The sequence below is a fragment of the Hyla sarda genome, chromosome 7 (genome assembly GCF_029499605.1).
Source record: "Hyla sarda isolate aHylSar1 chromosome 7, aHylSar1.hap1, whole genome shotgun sequence".
NCBI classification, from domain to species: domain Eukaryota; kingdom Metazoa; phylum Chordata; class Amphibia; order Anura; family Hylidae; genus Hyla; species Hyla sarda.
The window spans coordinates 108,725,199-108,749,384 of NC_079195.1; the positions used below are offsets into that span (position 1 = coordinate 108,725,199).

At 39.7% G+C, this 24,186-nt stretch overlaps 1 protein-coding gene across 1 annotated transcript in view; it reads right to left on the reverse strand.

Annotated features, from left to right (window-relative positions):
- The window catches only part of LOC130281706 (uncharacterized), a 189,027-nt gene that overhangs the window by 146,854 nt on the left and 17,987 nt on the right, over positions 1-24,186 (reverse strand). Inside the window, exons 2-6 of the mRNA XM_056529220.1 lie at positions 18,272-18,339; positions 13,924-14,403; positions 11,294-11,335; positions 6,531-6,569; positions 3,166-3,228 (exon numbers count right to left, since the gene is read on the reverse strand). Coding sequence (XP_056385195.1) covers positions 3,166-3,228; positions 6,531-6,569; positions 11,294-11,335; positions 13,924-14,403; positions 18,272-18,339 — 692 coding nt within the window. The remainder of the gene's footprint in view (positions 1-3,165; positions 3,229-6,530; positions 6,570-11,293; positions 11,336-13,923; positions 14,404-18,271; positions 18,340-24,186) is intronic.

The following is a 24,186-nucleotide window of genomic DNA, read 5'->3' on the forward strand; positions in this document are numbered from 1 at the left end:
TTTGGGGGGCATTTTCTCCCATTACCCTTTGTAAAAATGGTAAATATGGGAGGAAAAAACTGCACTTTAGTGAAAAAATTTTTTTTCATTTACACACCCGACATTAACGAAAAGTCGTCAAACACCTGTGGGGTGTTAAGGCTCACTGGACCCCTTGTTACATGTCTTGAGGGGTGTAGTTTCCAAAATAGTATGCCATGTGTTTTTCTTTTTTTGCTGTTCTGGCACCATAGGGGCTTTCTAAATGTGACATGCCCCTCAAAAACCATTTCTGAAAAATTCACTATCCAAAATCCCATTGTTGCTCCTTCCCTTCTGAGCCCTCTACTGTGCCCGACGAACACTTGACATACACATATGAGGTATTTCCTTACTCGAGAGAAATTGAGTTACAAATTGTAAAAAATCAATAACTGGGTCTACAAGAACATTCGAGTGTAAAAAATGAAGATTTAGAATTTTCTCCTTCAATTTGCTGCTATTCCGGTGAAACACCTAAAGGGTTAAAAAACTTTCTGAATGTCATTTTGAATACTTTGAGGGGTTCAGTTTTTATAATGGGGTCATTAATGGGGTATTTCTAATAGGAAGGCCCTTCAAATCCACTTCAAAACTGAACTGGTCCCTGAAAAATTCAGATTTTGAAAATTTTGTGAAAAATTGGAAAATTGCTGCTGAACTTTGAAGCCCTCTGATGTTTTCCAAAAGCAAAAACATGTCAACTTTATGATGAAAATATAAAGTAGAGATATTTTATTTGTGAATCAATATATAATTTATTTGGAATGTCTGTTTTCCTTACAAGCAGAGAGCTAGCTTCAAAGTTAGAAAAATGCAAAATTTTCAATTTTTTCATCAAATTTTTTGAATTTTTCACCAAGAAATATTCAAGTATCGACAAAAATTTACCACTAATATAAAGAAGAATACGTCACGAAATAACAAACTCGGAATCCGAATGAAAAGTAAAAGCATCCCAGAGTTATTAATGCTTAAAGTGACAGGGTCAGAATTGCAAAAATTGCTCCCGTCCTTAGGGTTATAATGGGCTCCGTCCCCAAGGGGTTAACTCTAAGTACAATATGTCAAGAAAAAAAAAACAATCTTAGGATCACTTGCATAAGTAAAAGTATTCCAAAGTTGTTACCACATAAAGAAACACATGTGAAAAATGGAGCTTAGTAATTAAGACCAAAATTGGTTGAATCCTTAAAGGGGTTCTCCCTTGTTTATACTGTTTTTTGTTATTATGTTTGTGTGTTATGTGTGTATAAGTATGTGTTTTTTTTATGTTTGGTGGGATTATGTATATATGTATTTTCTTACCTTTTGTGAAGATCCGGAAGCTGGCCCCTTTTTCTTCCAGTGGCTTGCTGTGTACCTCGGCCTCCGCCATGTTGTGTTCGGTAAGTGGGATGTCGGGGGAGTGTGTTCTTGCTTCTGTCCTTCCTATCTTCTGAAGTCCGAGGTGAATCTTTTCTTCCTGTTTCTTCCGTGGCTCAGCGACAAGTCTGCGGCCTCTTCCGGCACATGCGCAGGTAGTTTATTTTTATTTTTACCAATAACGTTTTTTTTGTCTAATTTACAAACTGTCTGCGCAAGCGCGAGCACGCAAGTGCTACGCTAGCAGCGTAGCGTACGTTAGGTCTACGCTAATAGCGTAGCTTCGCACAAGAGCAGACAGTTTGTGTTACGCCGAGCGCTCCGGGTCTCCGCTCCTCCCCGGAGCGCTCACAGCGTTCTCCTATTCGCAGCGCCCCGGTCAGACCTGCCGACCGGGTGCTCTGCGATAATGTTCCCAGCCGGGATGCGATTCGCAATGCGGGACGCGCCCGCTCGCGATGCGCATCCCGACTCGCTTACCAGACCCGTTCCCCGTCTGTGCTGTCCCGGTGCGCGCGGCCCCGCTCCTTAGGGCGCGCGCGCCGGGTCTTTGCGATTTAAAGGGCCGGTGCGCCACTGATTGGCGCATGAGGTTTTAATCAGTACCTTCACCTGTGCACTTCCCTACTTATACCTCACTTCCCCTGCACTCCCTTGCCGGATCATGTTGCCATTGTGCCAGTGAAAGCATTTCCTTGTGTGTTCCTAGCCTGTGTTCCAGACCTCCTGCCGTTGCCCCTGACTACGATCCTTGCTGCCTGCCCTGACCTTCTGCTACGTCCGACCTTGCTCTTGTCTACTCCCTTGTACCGCGCTTATCTCAGCAGTCAGAGAGGTTGAGCCGTTGCCGGTGGATACGACCTGGTTGCTACCGCCGCTGCAAGACCATCCCTCTTTGCGGAGGGCTCTGGTGAATACCAGTAGCAACTTAGAACCGGTCCACCGACACGGTCCACGCCAATCCCTCTCTGGCACAGAGGGTCCACCTCCAGCCAGCCGAATCGTGACAGTTTGTCAATTAGACAAAAAACTTTGTTGGTAAAAAAAAAAAAAATACCTGCGCATGCGCCGGAAGAGGCCACAGATTAGTCGCTGAGCCACGGAAGAAACAGGAAGAAAAGAATTGCCTCGGACGTCAGAAGATAGGAAGGACAGAAGCAAGAACACACACCCCGACATCCCACTTACCGAACACAACATGGCGGAGGCCGAGGTACACAGCAAGCCACTGGAAGAAAAAGGGGCCAGCTTCCGGATCTTCACAAAAGGTAAGAAAATACATATATACATAATCACAACACACATAAAAAAAACACATACTTATACACACATAACACACAAACATAATAAAAAAAAACAGTATAAACAAGGGAGAACCCCTATAAGGAGTTCATGCTTCCTTCTATCATTATTTTAGAGGTTAATCAATTCTTACTTCTATCATTAGTTTAGGGGTTCATCAATGCTTTCTTCTATCATGCTTTTAGTGGTTAATCAATGCTACCTTCGTTGTTTTAGGGGTTAATTAATTCCTCCTATCATTATTTTAGGGGTTAAACAATTCTTCCTTCTATCATTATGTTAGGGGTTAATCAATTCTTCCTTCTATCATTATTTTAGGGGTTAAACAATTCTTCCTTCTATCATTAGTTTAGAAATTAAAGAATTCTTCCTTCTATCATTATTTTAGGGGTTCATCAATGCTTTCAGCTATCATTATTTTAGGGGTTAACCAATTCTTCCTTCTATCATTATTTTGAATTATGACATGTCTGAGCATACCTTCTTCAGGCAACATTCTTGAGCCATGACTATCCACGCTGTCTCTGCCTTGAAAGAAGTGTCCTTATAAAGAAATAAATAAAAACATAAATGTATTTTCTCTGTCACCTACATAGATAGATAGATATATAGATGCAGTGGGGGAAAAAAAGTATTTAGTCTTCCACCAATTGTGCAAGTTCTCCCACTTAAAAAGATGAGAGAGACCTGTAATTTTCATCATACGTATACCTCAACTATGAGAGACATAATGAGAAAAAAAAATCCATAAAATCACATTGTCTGATTTTTAAAGAATTTATTTGCGAATTATGGTGGAAAATAAGTATTTGGTCACCTACAAACAAGCCAGATTTCTGGCACTCACAGACCTGTAACTTCTTCTTTAAGAGTCTCATCTGTCCTCCACTCGTTACCTGTATTAATGGCACCTGTTTGAACTTGTTATCAGTATGAAAGACACCTGTCCACAACCTCAAACATTCATACTCCAATCTCCACTATGGCCAAGATCAAAGAGTTGTCTAAGGACACCAGAAACAAAATTGTAGACCTGCACCAGACTGGGAAGACTGAATCTGCAATAGGCAAGCAGCTTGGTGTGAAGAAATCAACTGTGGGAACAATTAGTAGAAAATGGAAGACATACAAGATTACTGATAATCTCCCTTGATCTGGGGCTCCACGCAAGATCTCACCGCATGGTGTCAAAATGATCACAAGAACGGTGAGCAAAAATCCCAGAACCACATGGGGGACCTAGTGAATGACCTGCAGATCAAAGTAACAAAGGCTACCATCAGTAACACACTAGGCCGTCAGGGACTCAAATTATGCAGTGCTAGCTGTGTCTCCCTGCTTAAGCCAGTACATGTCGGGGCCTGTCTGAAGTTTTCTAGAGAGCATTTGGATGTTCCATAATAGTATTGGGAGAATGTCATATGGTCAGATGAAATCAAAGTAGAACTTTTTGGTAAAAACTCAACTCGTCGTGTTTGGAGGAGAAAGAATGCTGAGTTGCATCCAAGAACACCATACCTACTGTGAAGCATGGGGGTGGAAACATCAGGGGGGGATTTATCAAAACCTGTCCAGAGGAAAAGTTGCTGAGCTGCCCATAGCAACCAATCATATCATTTCTTTCATTTTTTCAGAGGCCTTTTCAGAAATGAAAGAAGCAATCTGATTGGTTGCTATGGGCAACTCAGCAACTTTTCCTCTGGACAGGTTTTGATAAATCTTCCAGATCATGCTTTGGGGTTCTTTTTCTGCTAAGGGACCAAAACAACTGATCCGTGTAAAGGCAAGAATGAATGGGGCCATGTATTGTGAGATTTTGAGTGAAACCCTCCTTCTATCAGCAAGGGCATTGAAGATGAAACGTGGCTGGGTATTTTAGCATGACAATGATCCCAAACACACTGCCCGTGGCTTCATAAGAAGCATTTCATGGTCCTGGAGTGGCCTAGCCAGTCCCCAGATTGCAACCCCATAGAAAACCTTTGGAAGGAGTTCAAAGTCTGTGTTGCCCAGCGACTGCCCCACAACATCACTGCTCTAGAGGAGATCTGCATGGAGGAATGGGGGGCCAAAATACCAGCAACAGTGTGTGAAAACCTTGTGAAGACTTACAGAAAACATTTGACCTCTGTCATTGCCAACAAAGGGTATATAACAAAGTATTGAGATTAACTTTTGTTATTGACCAAATATTTATTTTCCACCATAAGTTGAAATAAATTCTTTAAAAATTAGACAATGTGATTTTATGTATTTTTTTTCTCATTATGTCTCTCATAGATGAGGTATACCTATGATGAAAATTACAGGCCTCTCTCATCTTTTTAAGTGGGAGAACTTGCACAATTGGTGGCTGACTAAATACTTTTCTGACCCACTGTAGATAGACAGATAGACATAGACAGATAAAAAGACATTATAGTTTACACTTTAAGTTAGGTTTTTACTTTTTTTGTCATAAAAAACACCTGAAAAACTTCTGCAGTTTTACTGGCATTCTTTTGATTGACATTTTTACCTTTGTGTGGAAATTATGTTTTTTCTGTTCCTGTGTTCAACCCTTTTTTTTCACTGTTTATTAAAAACAAAAAAATACCTGGAAAAAAATGCCAATGCAAAACCCACATTGTGTTTTTAATTGCATTTCTATGGCAGAGAAATGCCAAGATTTCAGTGGAAAAAACACCATAGTCTTAAAGAATATGTCCAGTGCTTAAAATATGTATCCCCTATAAGGATAAATGTCTTATCATGGGGTGTCCAACTGCTGGGACCTCCCACGATCTCCCGGATTGGGCCCGACTTGACCCTAGCTGAGCTGCTGTGTGTGACGTTTCGCTCACAGAATGTCAGCTGTTACGACCACACCTCTCTGATCATCTCTATGGAAGAGGCAGAGACACAGCGTTCCTGTGTCCCTTTCTCTTCCATAGAGATGAATGGAGGGGCCGTGTTTCAACCAGCTGACTTGCTGGGTACGAAACGTGCTCTAGCGGCGCAGAGCCGGGGTCCCATACGGAGATTGCCGGACCCCCCTGTGACCAGACATTTATCTCCCATCCTTCGAATAGGAGATACATTTTTTTAGCACTGGAAATCTTTAAGGTGCTGCAATTTTGAAAAACTGCAACTTAGCCCAAAAACATCTAAAGAGTAGTGGAAAAACACCAAAGACAAATATGCCAAGTGGATATGGATTTCCTTAATCCCTGCTGACTTGCAGCTAACATCTGGACACAGCCTTTTTTCACAACAACAAAAAAAGGTTGTGCATCTGTTTAGGCATTGTTGTTGGTGTTTGTCTAAGTGTTTGCCTTAACATTATTTATAATCCATACAAAAGAATAAAGAATGGAGCACTCACCGGGTCTTGTGGAACCACAGACTTCTTTATTGAATGTATGCTTGACAGCGTTCCTACATGTGCGGAAGAGCGGACAGATGGAGCGAGGTGGGGGAATGGGTTGGGCGACGGTCCATATCGCCCAATCAGTGCTTCGTCAGGCCCCTGGGGTCTGACAAAGCACAGATTGCGTGATTCGGACCGTCGCCCAACCCATTCCCCCACCCCGCTCCATCTGTCCGCTCTTCCGCACATGTAGGAACACTGTCAAGCATGCATTCAATAAAGAAGTCTGCGGTTCCATAAGACCCGGTGAGTGCTCCATTATTTATTGTTTTGTATGGATTATGCCTTGGACTGTTATATGTGAGCACCGGGAAGGTCTGAACACCAGGGAAGCTTAGCGGGATATTTGTTAGTGAAGCAGCAGTGCCAGGTAACACTTGTATTGGATTGTTTACATTATTTATGTTTAATATAAAAATCTGAAAAACTTAGTTACCTTTTCTAAAAATGTCAAAGAGAAATGACCTTGAATTTCCTGAAAAAAATTTGAAGACAGATACATATTACACATATTGCACTACAACTATGGAATACATTTAGAAATGTTACAACATATTTACACTATTTACCCTATTGGTCCAAATTTGACCCAAGCTGCATTGTTCAATATGCACCAAGAGCATTTTGTGAGAAAACTATTTAGCAAAACGAGATCAGTTTCACACAAAAATATCCAGGCATTTTCTTTCTACTTTTAGCTAGGATGGCAGGTGCTTACGAGGGAAGTAGGAAGTTAAAAGGGTACTCCGGTGAAAAACTTAAAAAAAAAAAAAAACAACTGGTGCCAGAAAGTTAAACAGATTTGTAAATTACTTCTATTAAAAAATCTTAATCCTTCCTGTACTTATTAGCTGCTGAATACTACAGTGGAAATTCTTTTCCGTTTGAAACACAGAGCTGTCTGCTGACATCACAAGCACAGTGCTCTCTGCTGACATCTCTGTCCATTTTAGGAACTGCCAGAGTAAAAGGAAATACCCATAGCAAGCATATGCTGTTCTGGGAAGTTCCTAAAATGGACAGAGATGTCAGCAGAGAGCACTGTGCTCATGATGTCAGCAGACAGCTCTGTGTTTCAAAAAGAAAAGAATTTCCGCTGTAGTATTCAGCAGCTAATAAGTACAGGAAGGATTAAGATTTTTTAATAGAAGTAATTTACAAATCTGTTTAACTTTCTGGCACCAGTTGATTTAAAAAAAAAAAAAGTTTTTCACCGGAGTACCCCTTTAACCCCTTAAGGACGCAGGACGTAAATGTACGTCCTGGTGCAGTGGTACTTAACGCACCAGGACGTACATTTACGTCCTGTGCATAACCGCGGGCATCGGAGCGATGCCCGTGTCATGCGCGGCTGATCCCGGCTGCTGATCGCAGCCAGGGACCCGCCGGCAATGGCCGACGCCCGCGATCTCGCGGGCGTCCGCCATTAACCCCTCAGGTGCCGGGATCAATACAGATCCCGGCATCTGCGGCAGTGAGCGATTTGAATGAATGATCGGATCGCCCGCAGCGCTGCTGCTGCTGCGGGGATCCGATCATTCAAAACGCCGTCCTCCGTCCGGCTCCCGGCGTCTCCCGCTCTGGTCTGAGATTGAGCAGACCAGAGCAGGAGATGACCGATAACACTGATCTGTTCTATGTCCTATACATAGAACAGATCAGTATTAGCAATCATGGTATTGATATGAATAGTCCCCTATGGGGACTATTCAAGTGTAAAAAAAAATGTAAAAAAATGTAAAAGTAAAAGTAAAAAAAAAGGGAAAAATCTCCTCCCCCAATAAAAAAGTAAAACGTCCGTTTTTTCCTATTTTACCCCCAAAAAGCGTAAAAATTTTTTTTTTATAGACATATTTGGTATCGCCGCATGTGTAAATGTCCGAACTATTAAAATAAAATGTTAATGATCCCGTATGGTGAACGGCGTGAACGGAAAAAAAAAAAAGTCCAAAATTGCTACTTTTTTGATACATTTTATTTAAAAAAAATTATAAAAAATGTATTAAAAGTTTTTTATATGCAAATGTGGTATCAAAAAAAAGTACAGATCATGGCGCAAAAAATGAGCCCCCATACCGCCGCTTATACGGAAAAATAAAAAAGTTAGAGGTCATCAAAATAAAGGGATTATAAACGTACTAATTTGGTTAAAAAGTTTGTGATTTTTTTTTAAGCACAACAATAATAGAAAAGTATATAATCATGGGTATCATTTTAATCATATTGACCCTCAGAATAAAGAACACATGTAATTTTTACCATAAATTGTACGGCGTGAAACGAAACCTTCCAAAATTAGCAAAATTATTTTTGTGGGGAAATTAAAAAGAAAAACGCAGTGTTTTTTGGTTGCGCCATACATTTTATGATATAATGAGTGATGTCATTACAAAGGACAACTGGTCGCGCAAAAAACAAGCCCTCATACTAGTCTGTGGATGAAAATATAAAAGAGTTATGATTTTTAGAAGGCGAGGAGGAAAAAATGAAAACGTAAAAATTAAATTGTCTGAGTCCTAAAGGCCAAAATGGGCTGAGTCCTTAAGTAGTTAAAGAAGAGCAAGGAGCAAAACTCATTAAAAAAAGGGCAAATTATAGCACAATACGTTTATATTATAATAGTTGCTGACTTTTTCAAAACTGTTGCAAGTTATTGTGCAACCTCAAACCAGCCGGGGCCACATTTAGAAACTTGTCTACAGCTAAGCTGTTTTGTTATTTTTGAATTTATGAAAAAAGTGCACCTCTTTGATAAATGTGGGGGAAGTACACATGACGAAGCCAAGGCAAATGGGGGTTAAAAGAACTTGATCTACACAGACAATGATAAATTCCCCAATTGGTCTCTTTCTGGTATTGCAATTCATCCTCATAAAATATAGAGCCTGCACTTGAATAAAGATAATATACAGAACTCATTTTTATTTTATTTTAAATGATAAACTTTCATTTACACATTAATGTGCATATTGGAACAGTTTTAAGTGGATTAAAGGGGTATTCTAGGAAAATACTTTTTTTTTATATATCAACTGGCTCCAGAAAGTTAAACAGATTTGTAAATTAAGAGAAAAGAAAAAGTGTAAGTGCAGATCACAATTAATAAATAACGCTAGCCGAGGTCAACAGGGCATGCAACTATACCACAGTTGCAAGAACTAGAAAATATATATATAGAAAAAATGTTGCCCGGACCTTCCAAGGTAGTGTGATCAATTGTATATAGAAAATGGATTACCGGGTCGTGTTCCAATAATAATTCAAAACAATTTTTTATTGTTAAAATATATTCTAATACAGTGCATTACTCCTCACAGGGCCCGTGTGAGAAGAACACATATAACGGCGGTCTCAGATGGTGCTGTGGCTGTAACTTGCAGAGTCCAGATGGTACGCGGTGGTGGTCGTCACAGGCTGGTGGTGCTGGCAGGTGCCGATGGTACTTGAATGCCAGGAGACCGTTGGCGCTGGCAAGCGCTTGTGATGTCAATTTCCTCACCGCTGGACTTAGAGTAAGCCAGAGATCGCACGCTGAGTGAATGGAACTCGCCTCGTGTTAGTGGCGTGTGACATCAGCTGAGCCGGAGCTAGAGATGTAGAATCAGGACCGGACACAAGCCTGGATCGGCTGATGAGCAGAAAGTTCACAGTAAGTAGTCAGCTTACTCCGTGGGGAGTTACTGAGGAAAGGTTCACATTTGAGAACCCTGAAATGCGCCTAGTCTTTTCCACTGGCATTTATGCTCTATATGAACTGTGTCCACTACCCACGGAGTAAGCTGACTACTTACTGTGGACTTTCTGCTCAGCAGCCGATCCAGGCTTGTGTCCGGTCTTGATTCTACATCTCTAGCTCCGGCTCAGCTGACATCACACGCCACTAACACGAGGCGAGTTCCATTCACTCAGCGTGCGATCTCTGGCTTACTCTAAGTCCAGCGGTGAGGAAATTGACATCACAAGCGCTTGCCAGCGCCAACGGTCTCCTGGCATTCAAATACCAACGGCGCCTGCCAGCACCACCAGCCTGTGACGACCACCACCGCGTACCATCTGGACTCTGCAACTTACAGCCACAGCACCATCTGAGACCGCCGTCTGCAGTTCTCACATTCAGGCACAGGAACAACTTCAACTGCCTTCAGCGAGAGCTGTCCGAGCCAATTCATCTGTTCCATCACAGGACCGGTAACACAGTATTTAACTTGATACAAACGGTTATATTTAAAAGGACACATAAGCATTCTAAGTATCATTGCATCAGCTTAACACCGTGGGGAAACATATAGAATCAAGTCATATTTTGCTCATATAGAGAAATTCTATATGGCAGTGATCTTTTATGATTATTCTTATTTTAAAATTGTTCATATTTTAAGATTGTCTGTATTTGTATATACATTATATGTGTTCTTCTCACACGGGCCCTGTGAGGAGTAATGCACTGTATTAGAATATATTTTAACAATAAAAAATTGTTTTGAATTATTATTGGAGCACGACCCAGTAATCCATTTTCTATATACAATTGATCACACTACCTTGGAAGGTCCGGGCAACATTTTTTCTATATATAGATTTGTAAATTACGTCTATTAAAAAATCTTAATCCTTTCAATAATTATCAGCTGCTGAAGTTGAGTTGTTGTTTTCTGCCTGGCAACAGTGCTCTCTGCTGACATCTCTGCTTGTCTCGGGAACTGCACAGAGTAGAAGAGGTTTGCTATGGGAATTTGCTTCTAAACTGGGTGGTTCCGGAGACAGGTGTCATCAAAGAGCACTTAGACAGAAAAGAACAACTCAACTTCAGCAGCTAAAAAGTACTGAAAGGATTAAGATTTTTTAACAGAAGTAATTTACAAATCTGTTTAACTTTCTGGAGCCAGTTGATATATATAAAAAAAAGTTTTTTCCTGGATAACCCCTTTAATGAAGGTATGCATTACCTCTTGTTGCAATATCAGGTAACCCATGGACAACAGAGTCACGGTTTTGGGCAGTCTTTTTAATTTTATACAAAACCTTTTTCATCTCTATAGACTTTTTTAAGTGTACAAATCAATTTATAAACTTATTTGGGAACCTGTAAATAAAGCTAAAGTGTTCAGGGGGCATTCTCCAGCCCAGCAAGAGCCATGGGTAATCCAGCATTATTTCAATGACATTATTGTAAACTTTATATAGGAGCAACATACTCACTCTCTAAGCCTGTTTCTGATGAATTGGAGGCTACTGAAGAAGCTGAAACAAATCATGGCAAATGACTTATTAGTGTAAAAAATGTGATATTTTTAATAATTACATATTATAATACTTAATACTGTAATATCTGGATACCTGTATGTTGAGTATATTAATGTCTCTATATTTATCTCTATTTAAAGGGGTATTCCAGGCAAAAAAAAAAAATTGTATATATCAACTGGCTCCGGAAAGTTAAACAGATTTGTAAATTACTTCTGTTAAAAAATCTTAATCCTTCCAATAGTTATTAGCTTCTGAAGTTTTCTGTCTAACTGCTCAATGATGATGTCACGTCACGGGAGCTGTGAATGATGGGAGAATATCCCCATAGGAACTGCACAGCTCCCAGGACGTGAGTCATCAGAAAGCAGTTAGACAGAAAACAGCAACTCAACTTCAGAAGCTAATAACTATTGGAAGGATTAAGATTTTTTGATAGAAGTAATTTACAAATCTGTTTAACTTTCCAGAGCCAGTTGATATATAAAAAAAAGTTTTTGCCTGGAATACCCCTTTAAAAGTACTCTGTACAGATGTGCTTTTGAGCTCCATCTGAATATGCTGCCTTTGTGGTATATCTTTATACACAGCAGTCAGCCATCAGACACAAGTGAGAGGAGCAAGGCAAGTTCTTAACTAGAGATGAGCGAACTTACAGTAAATTTGATTGGTCACGAACTTCTCGGCTCGGCAGTTGATGACTTTTCCTGCATAAATTAGTTCAGCTTTCAGGTGCTCCGATGGGCTGGAAAAGGTGGATACAGTCCTAGGAGACTCTTTCCTAGGAATGTATCCACCTTTTCCAGCCCACCGGAGCACCTGAAGGCTGAACTAATTTACGCAGGATAAGTCATCAACTGCCGAGCCGAGAAGTTTGTGACAAATCGAATTTACTGTAAGTTCGCTCACCTCTATTCATAACTCATGAATGTAGACTATAGGCCTAATTTGCTAAGGGTATTCTAAGTAGATTGTTGTAGGGTTTTATGTGTTGCATGAGTCATGCTCCAGAATTCCCGCCCAAAAATAAAAAAAAACCTTACTAACTCGCCACTTAACTCAGAAAACCCAAAAAGGGCATGGCCATCAGGGAAATGCCCCCCCCCCCCCCCAAAAAAACACAAAGAAAATTACACTCCACTTTTAGTAAATGAGGGGCTATGGCTCATTGTGGGTTTTTCCCCTAAATCTGAAGTTTAGCCAACTGAATTTTTTTCACCTAAGTTACTAATTTGGCACACTTAGAAAATATACTCAGGATAAATTGTGTCTCACTTCCGTCTGACCCAGCCCTTTATTATTATGCTAATAAAGGCCACAGGTTAGAGCACAGAGAGCAGAGGGCTCACCCGTGGCATTCATTAATATAATAATGACAGGGATGGGACAGATGGAGAATATGAAGGAGGCAGGGTAGCTGGATGAGTCGGCTCCCCGCCTCCAATGCACGCTGGAACACTATGCAGCTGAAGATCACAGTGCCAGAATTCTGCATATACTGAATGGATTTAAGTAAGTAAACCCCCTTTGTTAAGCTGCTCACCCATACTATAGCCCAGTATATTGGGTTTAATGCGGGTGTTTGTTCAGTGAGGTTTGGAGACAGGATACACTGTCCAAAACGTGTCAGTCCCTTTTTATTGATCTTTTGTACTGATTTTACATCTGTATGCTTTAATAAAAAAAAATTATATTTTTTGGACTGCAACCTCATAAGCTTGATCTTCTTTGTCTCACAAAAAAATTTCCCTCTTATTTTTTCTCCATAATGCAGTTTTTGTGTCTTTTTCCATGTGTATTAGTATTGGTGTTTTTAATGTGGTGTTATACCCCTATCAGCAGCAAGGTATTGATCCCAGCATTTTAAGTATTATCAAAAGACTTATAAGACCATACTCGGCATAATTGTGGTGGTTCGCAATGGCCATCCGAGGTCTCCTCACTTGCTTCCCGGCAGCTCCAATGATCTCCTTCTCTGGTCTTCCTTCCAGCAGACCGAAGATGTAGATCACTGGTATTACTGATCAGTGCTATGCCTGTGTAAAGCAGTGATCAGTAATAGCAATCTAATGATTGCTAAACAGTCCCTTAAACAAAGTAAAAAAAAAAAAAAGAAAGGTTTTATTTAAAAAAAATGTGAATAAGCCCCTTCCACAATAAAAATTTATCCCCCCCCTTTTTCCATTTTGCAGAAAAAGTATAAATAATTCTGAAATAAACATATTTGGTATCACTGCATGTGATATTGTTTGAATTATTAAAATATAATGTTAAGGATCCCATATGGCGTAAAAGTAAAAAAAAATCTATAAGTGCTGCTTTTTGATCCAATCACATACCAGAAAAAATTTAATAAAAAGTGATCAAAAAGTAAAATATACGCAAAAGTGGAACCCATAAAAACTAAAGACCAAGGCGCAAAAAATGAGCCCTCATACAGCCCCGTATACAGAAAAATTTGAAAGTTATAGGTGTTAAAGTTTATACATATCACAAAGCTGCAGCATATATGCCTTAAATTGTTTTTTATTCTGTTTGGGAATTCTGTACACATTTGCAAATATCCTTAGATTCACTATACTCACCAGAATATGGCCCCAATTCATACTTTCTTTTTCTTTGATGCAGAGGGGTCTTCCCCCTGTTCTGTTCAATTGTTTGAATGAGTTTTTGTAGCAGAAAAGAATCATGAATAGACATTGAGTAGCTGTTTTTTACTACTACATCAGGATTAAGTTGTGATCTATCAAATAAGAGATATACAATCCGATTCAAATAATCTGGTCTTAAGAGTAAATTTCGTAGGTTTGAGAACTTCTTATCTTTGTATACTGGTACAATAGTTGTTGGGATAATTGTAATAGGGGTACTCATAGCCTGAATAATATGATCCCCTCCAGTTATGTTTCTGGATCCGAAGAAGCATTTATATCCTTTCTGTTCAAGAGGCTTCACAATACTTTCATGGAGATAGATATCTATTTCATTCTGTTTCGAACTCAGTGGGCAGGGAGGTGATACAATGTAGACATCATAGCAGTATAACAGATGGAAAATGATGTCACCTGTAAAAAGGTGTTTAAATTGTTAGATAAAAACATAGAAGTAATAATAATAAATAAATAAAAATCCTTATGTTTTTCAAACTTTTGACATATTCAGCAATACATTAATATGTATCTGGAGGGAAGTTTAACTAAATCCCTAACATTTTATGCTAAGTCCCACCCCCTTTTTAAAGTGGCATGTGACTTTAACACTGGGTCACGGCCAGTGTTATGCACCAGGGTAGGGGAATGGCTGCTAGGTGGTTCCCCTCCACTCTTTCTTCCCCAGCTCATGATTGACAGATCTCTACCTGTGCAAAAAAAATGTATCTGTTTTTTAGGGAAATTTGGAGAGGACAGCAATATTTCTTATGGATGGCTCTGCCTGGTACTGTAGTTAAATCACTCCCTTTCACACTCCCGTTGCTCCCCGTCAAGAACGGCCATTAAAGTCTCTCTCCTCTTTTTTTTTTGTGACTTTAACGGCCATTCACGTGATGGGGAGCATCGAGCAACAATTGATTCTGATGGCTCCCATTAACTATTATGTGGCTGTCGGGAACCGTTGTTTTTTGACGGAAATAGCGGGAGAAAAGGACAGCGCAAGCAGTATGAATACCATGTCATAAAGGTAGTGTGAATGTAGCCTTAGCTCAGTGCTTCTTTACATACTATTTTACGTTCAGTGGCCCTCATTTACTAAGAGTGGAGTGTCGGTTTGTGTTTTTGCAAGTCCTTTACTCCTTTTTTTCTGATGCTATTTACTAATCTGTTGCCCAATTTCCCTTTCTTTCTGTCACAGTTTTTTTTTCTGTCGCACAAAATGTATTCTGTGCTACAGAAAAAAGTCTCTGCAAATTCTGACTACATTAGTGCTTGTACTACTACCCCCATCATGGAACAGGGTCTGTTGCATGTTGGGGGTAGTAGTAGAGGGGCTGAGGGATTGATCGCACCGGGTCTCACTTCTGAGACCCGATCCGATCAGATGTTATTAAGCAGGGGATCGGGCGGCATCTTCCGATCCCCTGCAATGTGCAATAAACTTTCATTTTTAAATTCCCCACCAGGAGCCCTGAATGGCCGGGACTGAGGAGCCAATCAGGGCTCCTGGCAGGGTTTTAATATAGAAGCGCTGTGGTGGGCAAAGATGTATAGAATTGCTGGGGGGGGGGGGTATATATCTGGCCCCTCCAGTGTTTCTATATATCTTTACCCCTGTTGCGGGTGCCCGCTGCACTTGAATAAATGTACTGCCCCCCCCAAGCGCTATTATATATCTATACTGAGCCCCGCTGCGCATATACTGACCCCCGCTGCGCATATTTATATATATACTGACCCCCCCAGCTGCGCATATTAATATTCATGCTCTCCCTCCCCTGGCTGCCAATGAATAAAAACTCTATTAGCGGCGGAGCGGAAATATATGGATATATGTCTGACCCTCACATCATACATATACAAATGCCGGCTCACCACTATGAATGACAAGTAAAGCAGTGCAGGAAGGCTCGCGCTGCTGCTCCTAATAGCTTACTTGTCATTCATAGCGGTGAGCCGGCATTTGTACATGTATGATGTGAGGGTCAGACATATATCCATAGCATGATATGCAGCTGCTGCCCGCTATGAATGACAAACTCTTAGCAGCGTGAGCGGGCAGCAGCCTTCCGCTCAGCCGCTAATAGAGTTTTCATTCATTGGCAGCCAGGGGAGGGAGAGCATGAATATTAATATGCGTAGCTGGGGGGGGAGGGGGTCAGTATATATATAAATATGCGCAGCAGGGGTCAGTATATGTGCAGCGGGGGTCAATATAGATATATAATAGCGCTGGGGGGCAGTACATTTATTCAAGTGCAGCGGGCACTAAGTTTGATATAGCGCAGCAGGGGGAAAGATATATAGAAATGCTGGAGGGGCCAGATATATACCCCCCCCCCAGCGATTCTATACATCTTTGCCCACCACAGCGCTTCTATATTAAAACCCTGCCAGGAGCCCTGATTGGCTCCTCGGTCCCGGCCATTCAGGGCTCCTGGTGGACTGGTGGGGAATTTTAAAATGAAAGTTTACTGTACATTGCAGGGGATCTGAAAATGCTGCCCGCCCCCCTGCTTAATAACATCTGATCGGATCGGGTCTCAGAAGTGAGACCCGGTGCGATCAATCCCTCAGCCCTTCTACTACTACCCCCAACATGGAACAGACCCTGTTCCATGCTGGGGGTAGCAGGATTCACTCCATTTTGAGCTGTCGGTTTTCTGTGAAGCAAGGTTTTCCTGTGAGTTTTCTTCACACTCGGAGTGTTTTTTCACTTTTTGTCGGGAACACGCCCCTTTTGTCGGGAAAAACGACCCTTTTGTTGTTTTTTTCTCTCACTCTGAGTGATTATCATTTTGTCGGGTTGTGAGACAAATTCTGGCGCAAATTCTGGCGCAGACAGAATTCTGGCGCAAAACCCAACAAAAAAGTGTCGGGATCCTGTTAGTAAATGAGGGACAGTGTCTGAACATGCTAACCCTGACTGATCAAAGCTTTTAAAAAGTTTAATTAACTATATATTTTTATAGTTTGGACATTTACGCACGCGGCGGTACGACATATGTTTATTTTTATTTACACTGTTTTTTTATGGGAAAAGGGGGGTGATTCAAACTTTTATTAGGGAAGGGGTAAATGACCTTTATCAACTTTTTTTTTTCACTTTTATTATTTTGCTGTGTTATAGCTCCCATAGGGGGCTATAATACGGCACACACTGATCTTTTACCCTGATCCCTGCAAAGCCATAGCTTTGCATGGATCAGTGTTCTAGGAGCTCGATTGCTCAAGCCTGTAGCTCAGGCTTAGAGCAATCAAACGCTGATCGGACGCGACGGAGACAGGTGAGGGGACCTCCGCTCGCGTCCTAGCTGATCGGGACATCGCGATTTTATCGCGATAGTCCCGATCAGCCCGACTGAGCTGCCAGGAAGCTTTTACTTTCATTTTGAACGCCGTGATCAACTTTGATCGCCGCGTCTGAAGGGTTAATAGTGCGTGGCACAAGGATATGTGCCGCGCGCTATTAGCCCAGGGTCCCGGCTATCATTAGCAGCCGGGACCGACCGGGTGTGATGCGGGGTCACGGCGTGACCCCGTTTTAAACACTTGGACCGGGCACAGGGTACGCCCTGCATCCTTAAGAGGTTAAATAACTTCAGTTTGGGCCTTGGAACTCAAGACTTTGGACTTAGGCTTATGTTAGATACAGTATTTAGTGGAACTGAAGTAGAAAAATTACACTGAACCAAGTAGTTGCCATAGCAATGCAAGCGTTATTGTCTAAAATCCTTATTAGTCTAATACAGTAAGTCAATCCAAACAGTGCCAAAGGATATAGCTAAAATACTGTAATTATTATAAAAATATTGTAAATATTATATAAATATATTATTAGTATTGTAATATATATATATATATATATATATATATATATATATATATATATTATATATATACCTGTATGGTGGTAATATTTGCTCCTGGAATATACCTTGGGGCTTGTGCCACTGGTCTTTTAACCCTTATGGAACATAGTCCATTCTGGCCTACCAGTTAAAGGGAATATGTCAGCAGCTCCTTACCGGGTACAAAATTACAAATTCCAGGGGATAGATAAAAGGAAGGGAGCTTCTTTTCCCTATTAGCTACCTGCTGATGCCTGCAGATCTTTACCTATGGGCACTGCTAATGGTTGATGTGTTTTACAATGCAAAATAATTCCTTAGAAAAAAGAAAAACATCAACTGTATATGACTGAATGTGAAATATACAGCATGTGGCTTTATCCAAACAATCATATCACTATACAAACAAATATAGCTTTAGACATACCTACCGTTTTTTATTTGCCCACAATCATCACAAATCTCTATATCTTCATTCATGTCTGATTTTGTTGAATATCTGATATAATCAGGAAAAAAAAGGGAACAGAAGAAAACAATAAACCATATCAGAAGACATATCGCAAGATCAAATGGAAAATAGAGAAAATAACTCTACTAAAAGGGTTTCCTTGAGTATATTATAGAGAGATTGATTGCAACCCTTTTTAGAGATAGACCCTCGCAGGTTTATAGTGGGACTGGTGGGTAGTCTAGATCTAAATGATTATACCCAGTTAGGAATCCTTAGAGTGCTATGTAAAGCTAGAAAAACCATAGTGCCAAAATGGACAACCTGACGAAGAGTGTGACCACTCGAAATGCGTAGTCCGAATTCATTCCAATTACCTTCTTTACTATTTTATTTAGTCAGTTCACACGGTTTATATTATCTCTTCCCCCCCGGGAGCACCACTCCAGCGTCAATTTTCTATTTCCCTCACCCCTGTTACCCTTTTCTATCTATCTATCTTTGGAAATAACCACGATTGTATTTCTGGACTCGACCCTATCCAGGGCTCTGCGGAGAGCATGCTGCAGCTGATCCCAGGGAAATTGATGACACACCAGAATAGCTGTGTCAACGCGATTCATGGAGTTGTGCCCACGTACAACACAACCAGTTGAGTGATACACATATATATTCTAATGCTATATATTTTCACCCAGAGTAACGGCACATAGAGCGCTTGTATTCTGTTCTCTTTTTTCCATCTCTACACTGTGAATAGTGTCAAAATAAACACACTCAGATTTGCCTACTATTGCAAAAGTCATCAGCATGATGAATGTTATTCTACTAGAAAGAGGAATTTGTCACTAGAAAGAGGAATTTAAATGAAACAAAAGTATCCTCAAAAATGTTAACAAGTTTAGGGCTGCTGTCTTGATATGCCTAAACTTTACTCCAATTGGGGGAGATTTATCAAAATCTGTCCAGAATCAGATCACTTCTTGACAGATTTCGCTGTGGAAAAATCCCTCTATTTTTTCTCTCACACAGTTTGATAAATCTGAGTTGTGTACAAATTTTCTACAGAATTATCAACACATTCACTACAAAAATAATTATTTAGCAAATCAGATCCTAATAATTCTACTTAATCGTCATTTCTCAGTACTGCGTGATACACTTTATATACTAGTTCATTTGTTTGTTTTCTAGTTTCTTAAAATGTTTATTATACAGCTTCTTTTTTCTAATCTTTTAGTTTTTTTGTATGTTTTTAATATTTTATTATGTTGATATCATATGTAACAACATAATATTCAACAGTATTGTCTTATTTCTGATATATATCTCAAAACAAAATGTTCTTAGTGAAAATGATCTGATTACAAAAGAGGACGAGTGAGTAGTTGTGACCTGTACAGGAGATTGCGGGAGTCCTAGCTGTCGAAGTCCCCTGCAATTGGACATAAGTGTGGGTAGAGGTGTAGTTCCCCGGATTGCCATTTTAATAATACAGTCAATTTTGGTAGTCAGGACACAGTGACTTTTTTTTTTCATTTTCTTCACTCCATATTTAAAACTCATGCATTTTTCTGTTGAATGAGGGCTTCTTTATGACTGGACAAGCTGTATTGTTGATAGTACCATTTTGGGGTAAATATAAAGTGTTATATAACTTTCATTTTTTGGAGTAATGGAAAAAAAATGTTTTACCAATGTTTTACCCAAAAATGTTTACCAAGTCATTTGGGTCATTTTGGGATACAGAAGACATTTGTAGCCCTATCTAGCCTGTATTCTGGGTTACAAGATAAACAAAGGACAGCAATTTGGCAATTTTCTTAGTTTTTCTTCTACTTGTTCTCTGTGCATAATACAGTATATAGTATGTTCAATGTACAGTAGTTCTTTGAGTTTTCTTCATTGTTTTACAATTGTAAAAGGCTTTGCAAGAGTATCTATTTTTTTTACCTTTCCTGTTTATATATTTTACATTAATAAACAAATAAACAATCAAGGACAAAATCTAGATAGATAATCCCTACTTGAAACATTTACATTTTTACAAAAATATTTTTGTTTATGGGACTATGTAATATTTGTAATATATTAAATGAAACGGAAAGAATATATATATATATATATATATATATATATATATATATATATATATGTGCATTCTTGGTCACTTTTTATATCATGGAAAATCTATAAAAAGATAAATAAGTCCTATCAATGCAAAAATGGTGCCGCTATAAAATTCAGATCATGGCGCAAAAAATGAGCCCTCATACCGCTCCATACGCGTTAAAAAAAAAAGTTATAGGGGTCAGAAGATGACAATTTTAAACGTATACATTTTCCTGCATGTAGTTATGATTTTTTCCAGAAGTATGACAAAATCAAACCTACACAAGTAGGGTATCATTTTAATCATATGGACCTACAGAATAAAGAGAAGGTGTCATTTTATCCAAAAAATTTACTGTGTAGAAACGGAAGCCCCCAAAATTTACAAAATGGCGTTTTTTTTTCTTTCAATCTTGTCGCACAATAATTTTTTTCTGTTTTGCCGTAGATTTTTGGGTAAAATGACTGAGGTCATTACAAAGTAGAATTGGTGATGCAAAAAATATGCCATTATATGGATTTTTAGGTGCAAAATTGAAAGAGTTATGATTTTTTTAAAGGTAAGGAGGAAAAAAACGGAAAACCCCTGGGTCCTCAAGGGGTTAAAACAATTATCCTGTATCTGGGTGTTGCTATTAGGTATGTCTAGAAGCATGAGTGTTTTTTTATTATTTAGAAAATATGTTTTTGTGTGTGATCTAAATTAGTTAGTGTGGGTCAATGTCATGAACGGGGGAGGGGGGGGGGGGTCAGGGAGAGGTGAGACCTAAAGCTGTCCCTATAAACCACTCTCCCTGCTTACTTGCCCATCCGCCCTAAATGACGGATTGACAACTTGGAGTTGGTCCCTTCCTTGTGCTAAAGTGCATGGGTGTCGGAGTCAGCAAAACAAACATAACTGTACAATGTCGGCAAACAAGTCAGGAACATGACAGAACCAACAAACAGGTATATTTAAATACAAACAAGGCTGAATATGGCATACTAACATACAGTTCAGAAACCGAAATCAAGATTAACGGCAGATATGATAATAACAACAAGACTAGATATGAGGATAAGTATACAGCAGGCAAAACCAGGAGATGCAGGGGAAGAACAGGTTAACTGAATGACAGAACACTAAATGGGTTAGGAAATCAAGAGCACTGTTCACACTGGACTTAGAACAAGGAACACACTGGACACCCCACTCCAATCTTGGAGAGACAGCCAAAGCCAAATAGGCTCCTAGCCAGTGGGCACTCTCCACTGAGTGATTAGGATAGTGGCCTAGGAGGAAACAAAAATTCTAAATACAAGCAAACTCGGGTACAGACACAAGACTAACTCACTCTTAGATAGACAGATTAGCACAAGGCTAAGAACAGGATTCTATTCTCAGAATAGCAGGATCAAACAAGGTCAAAACAGGACAGACAAAATGGACAGTGTGAATACAGACTAAGCAACACAAAGCAAATGCAGAACAAACATACAAAATACAAAACCCTGACAAATGTACTAAAACAAAGCAGGCTAAAATCTATATATCAAACACAGAATTAAAAATGCACAAACAGACGCGCTCCGTAGTGTAACACCAAAGTGTGATCGGTAACGCTAAATGTAAACTGTGCTTACCGCTTGGAGTTGTACTACAGCCAAGTACAACAATGGAACAAGGTATTTCATCAAGGTGTCTCTGCAGCTTCTTCCCGCTGGGGTAAAAACATGATAAAAGCAAACAATCTCCAGACAACAAGGCGGGATGGATAGGAGCGCTGAGACAAGGTAAAAGTTAAAATGGTTTGTTTCCCATCATGCAACTCATTTCACGGTTACCCGCTTCCTCAGGCATATTGGGTTCGGCAGATTACAAGGTATATATAGGGAAAAGAGGTTAACCCCTTCAGGGAGGAAACATTTTAGTTAACCCCATGAGGGGCCAAGCCCTTTTAACCCCTTACAACAATAGAAACACATAATAATATCACAAAAATAATATCCAATAAAACAAATACACCAAAATTAAAACAATAATTATATTATAAAAAATATTTATAAAAAATATATATATATATATCTCACAATACTCTTTAGAATAATTTTTTGCGAGCATTTTCCAATGTCTCATTAAGACCATCTGGAAATAAAGTGACTAGAGAGAAAATTTAAAAAGATTCCCTATTATTTAATCGCTGTATGCGATTATGACAGAAAACAGGGACAGTTTCCAGTATGGTTAGTTTTAAAACATCAGTGCATCTATCATGCTTAAGAAGTAGGTGGCGTGAGACACTATGCAAGGCACAAACCATTTTTAATATTAGATCTGTGTTTATTCATACGTGAACGCACCCTCTGTACGGTGCGGCCAACGTATTGAAGCCCACATGGACAGGTAAGTAAATAGATAGCAAACGAACTATCACAAGAATAGTGTTTTTTTTATTTGAAAACTTTTATTTGTTACTGTAGATTTAAATGAAACTGAAGGGGTGCCTATCATAGCACAACTAAGACACCTAGGTCGCCCACATGGAAAAGTGTCGGGACATTAGTAGTGTTGCTCGCGAATATTCGCAATTCGAATATTATTCGCGAATATCGCATATTCGCGAATTCGCGAATTTCGCGAATATAGCGCTATATATTCGTAATTACGAATATTCGTTTTTTTTTTTTTTTTTTTTCTTCACAGTACACATCACAGTGATCATCCCTCTCTGCTTCCAGCTTGTGTGGTGTAAAGAAGGCTGTAATACTACTGTGTGAGACTGGCGTGCGAAAATTCGCACATACGAAAAATCGCATATGCTAATTTTCGCATATGCGAATTTCCACACATGCTAATTTTCGCATGCGCGTATTTTCGCATACGCGAAAATAAAACGAGAATATAACGAATATGCGAATATTCGCGAATATATGACGAATATTCGTCCATATATTCGCGAATATTCGCGAATTCGAATATGGCCTATGCCGCTCAACACTATTCCTTAGGACTAACCCCTAGTCTCCTCATGTAAATGTTATTTCATGCATAAATAAATCTATGTATTTAATATGTTATTTAGGAATACCTCTGTATAGGACCTTAGAGGTCACGTGCCTTAAATTGATTGTGGTTTAAGGACCTTTGGGTCATGTGATACCCAGAGTTCACTGGGTCAGGACTGACAGGTTATGCTGACCAATGAGTTTTGTCCCACTCCCTAAATATATAAGGGACTGCTGCCACTAAATTCTGGTATTTTAGTTCCGGATTATCAGAGAAGCACATCTCAGCACAAATCATCAATTCAAGCTAGGCCCAAAGCCTAAGAATCTGCAGCCACTAAACGTGAGTTACACAAAGCTCAAATTACTGAATCCTGTGTGACTACTAGAAGCTCAAAACTCCTAAAAATAGTAGCACAGTGGCTAGCAAACAAAAGTCATTGAATCTGGAGTCCCAGCAAACCTGTGAGGAACCTGTACCATGGTTCTCTCTCTCAAAGACTGTTCTGTTACATGCCGTTGCATAAAATATACAGTAAAGTTACTTCAAGTTTACTTCAGAAAATCTGCTGTGGACATTCCGTTATTTCTCCCTGCTGTTTGTGGGACGGTTGGCAGTAGGACCATTACATTGAGGAAACCTCACCCTGGCATCACGACATTTAAGCGTTAACACTAAGATACCCTACACTATCCCCTGTACCACCCAGCCACAGGTGATCAGAGTGGGAGTCACTAGTGGTGGACTGTGGGGGACAAATTAAAAAAAACTTGCTTCGTTTTACAAAGGAGAGACAG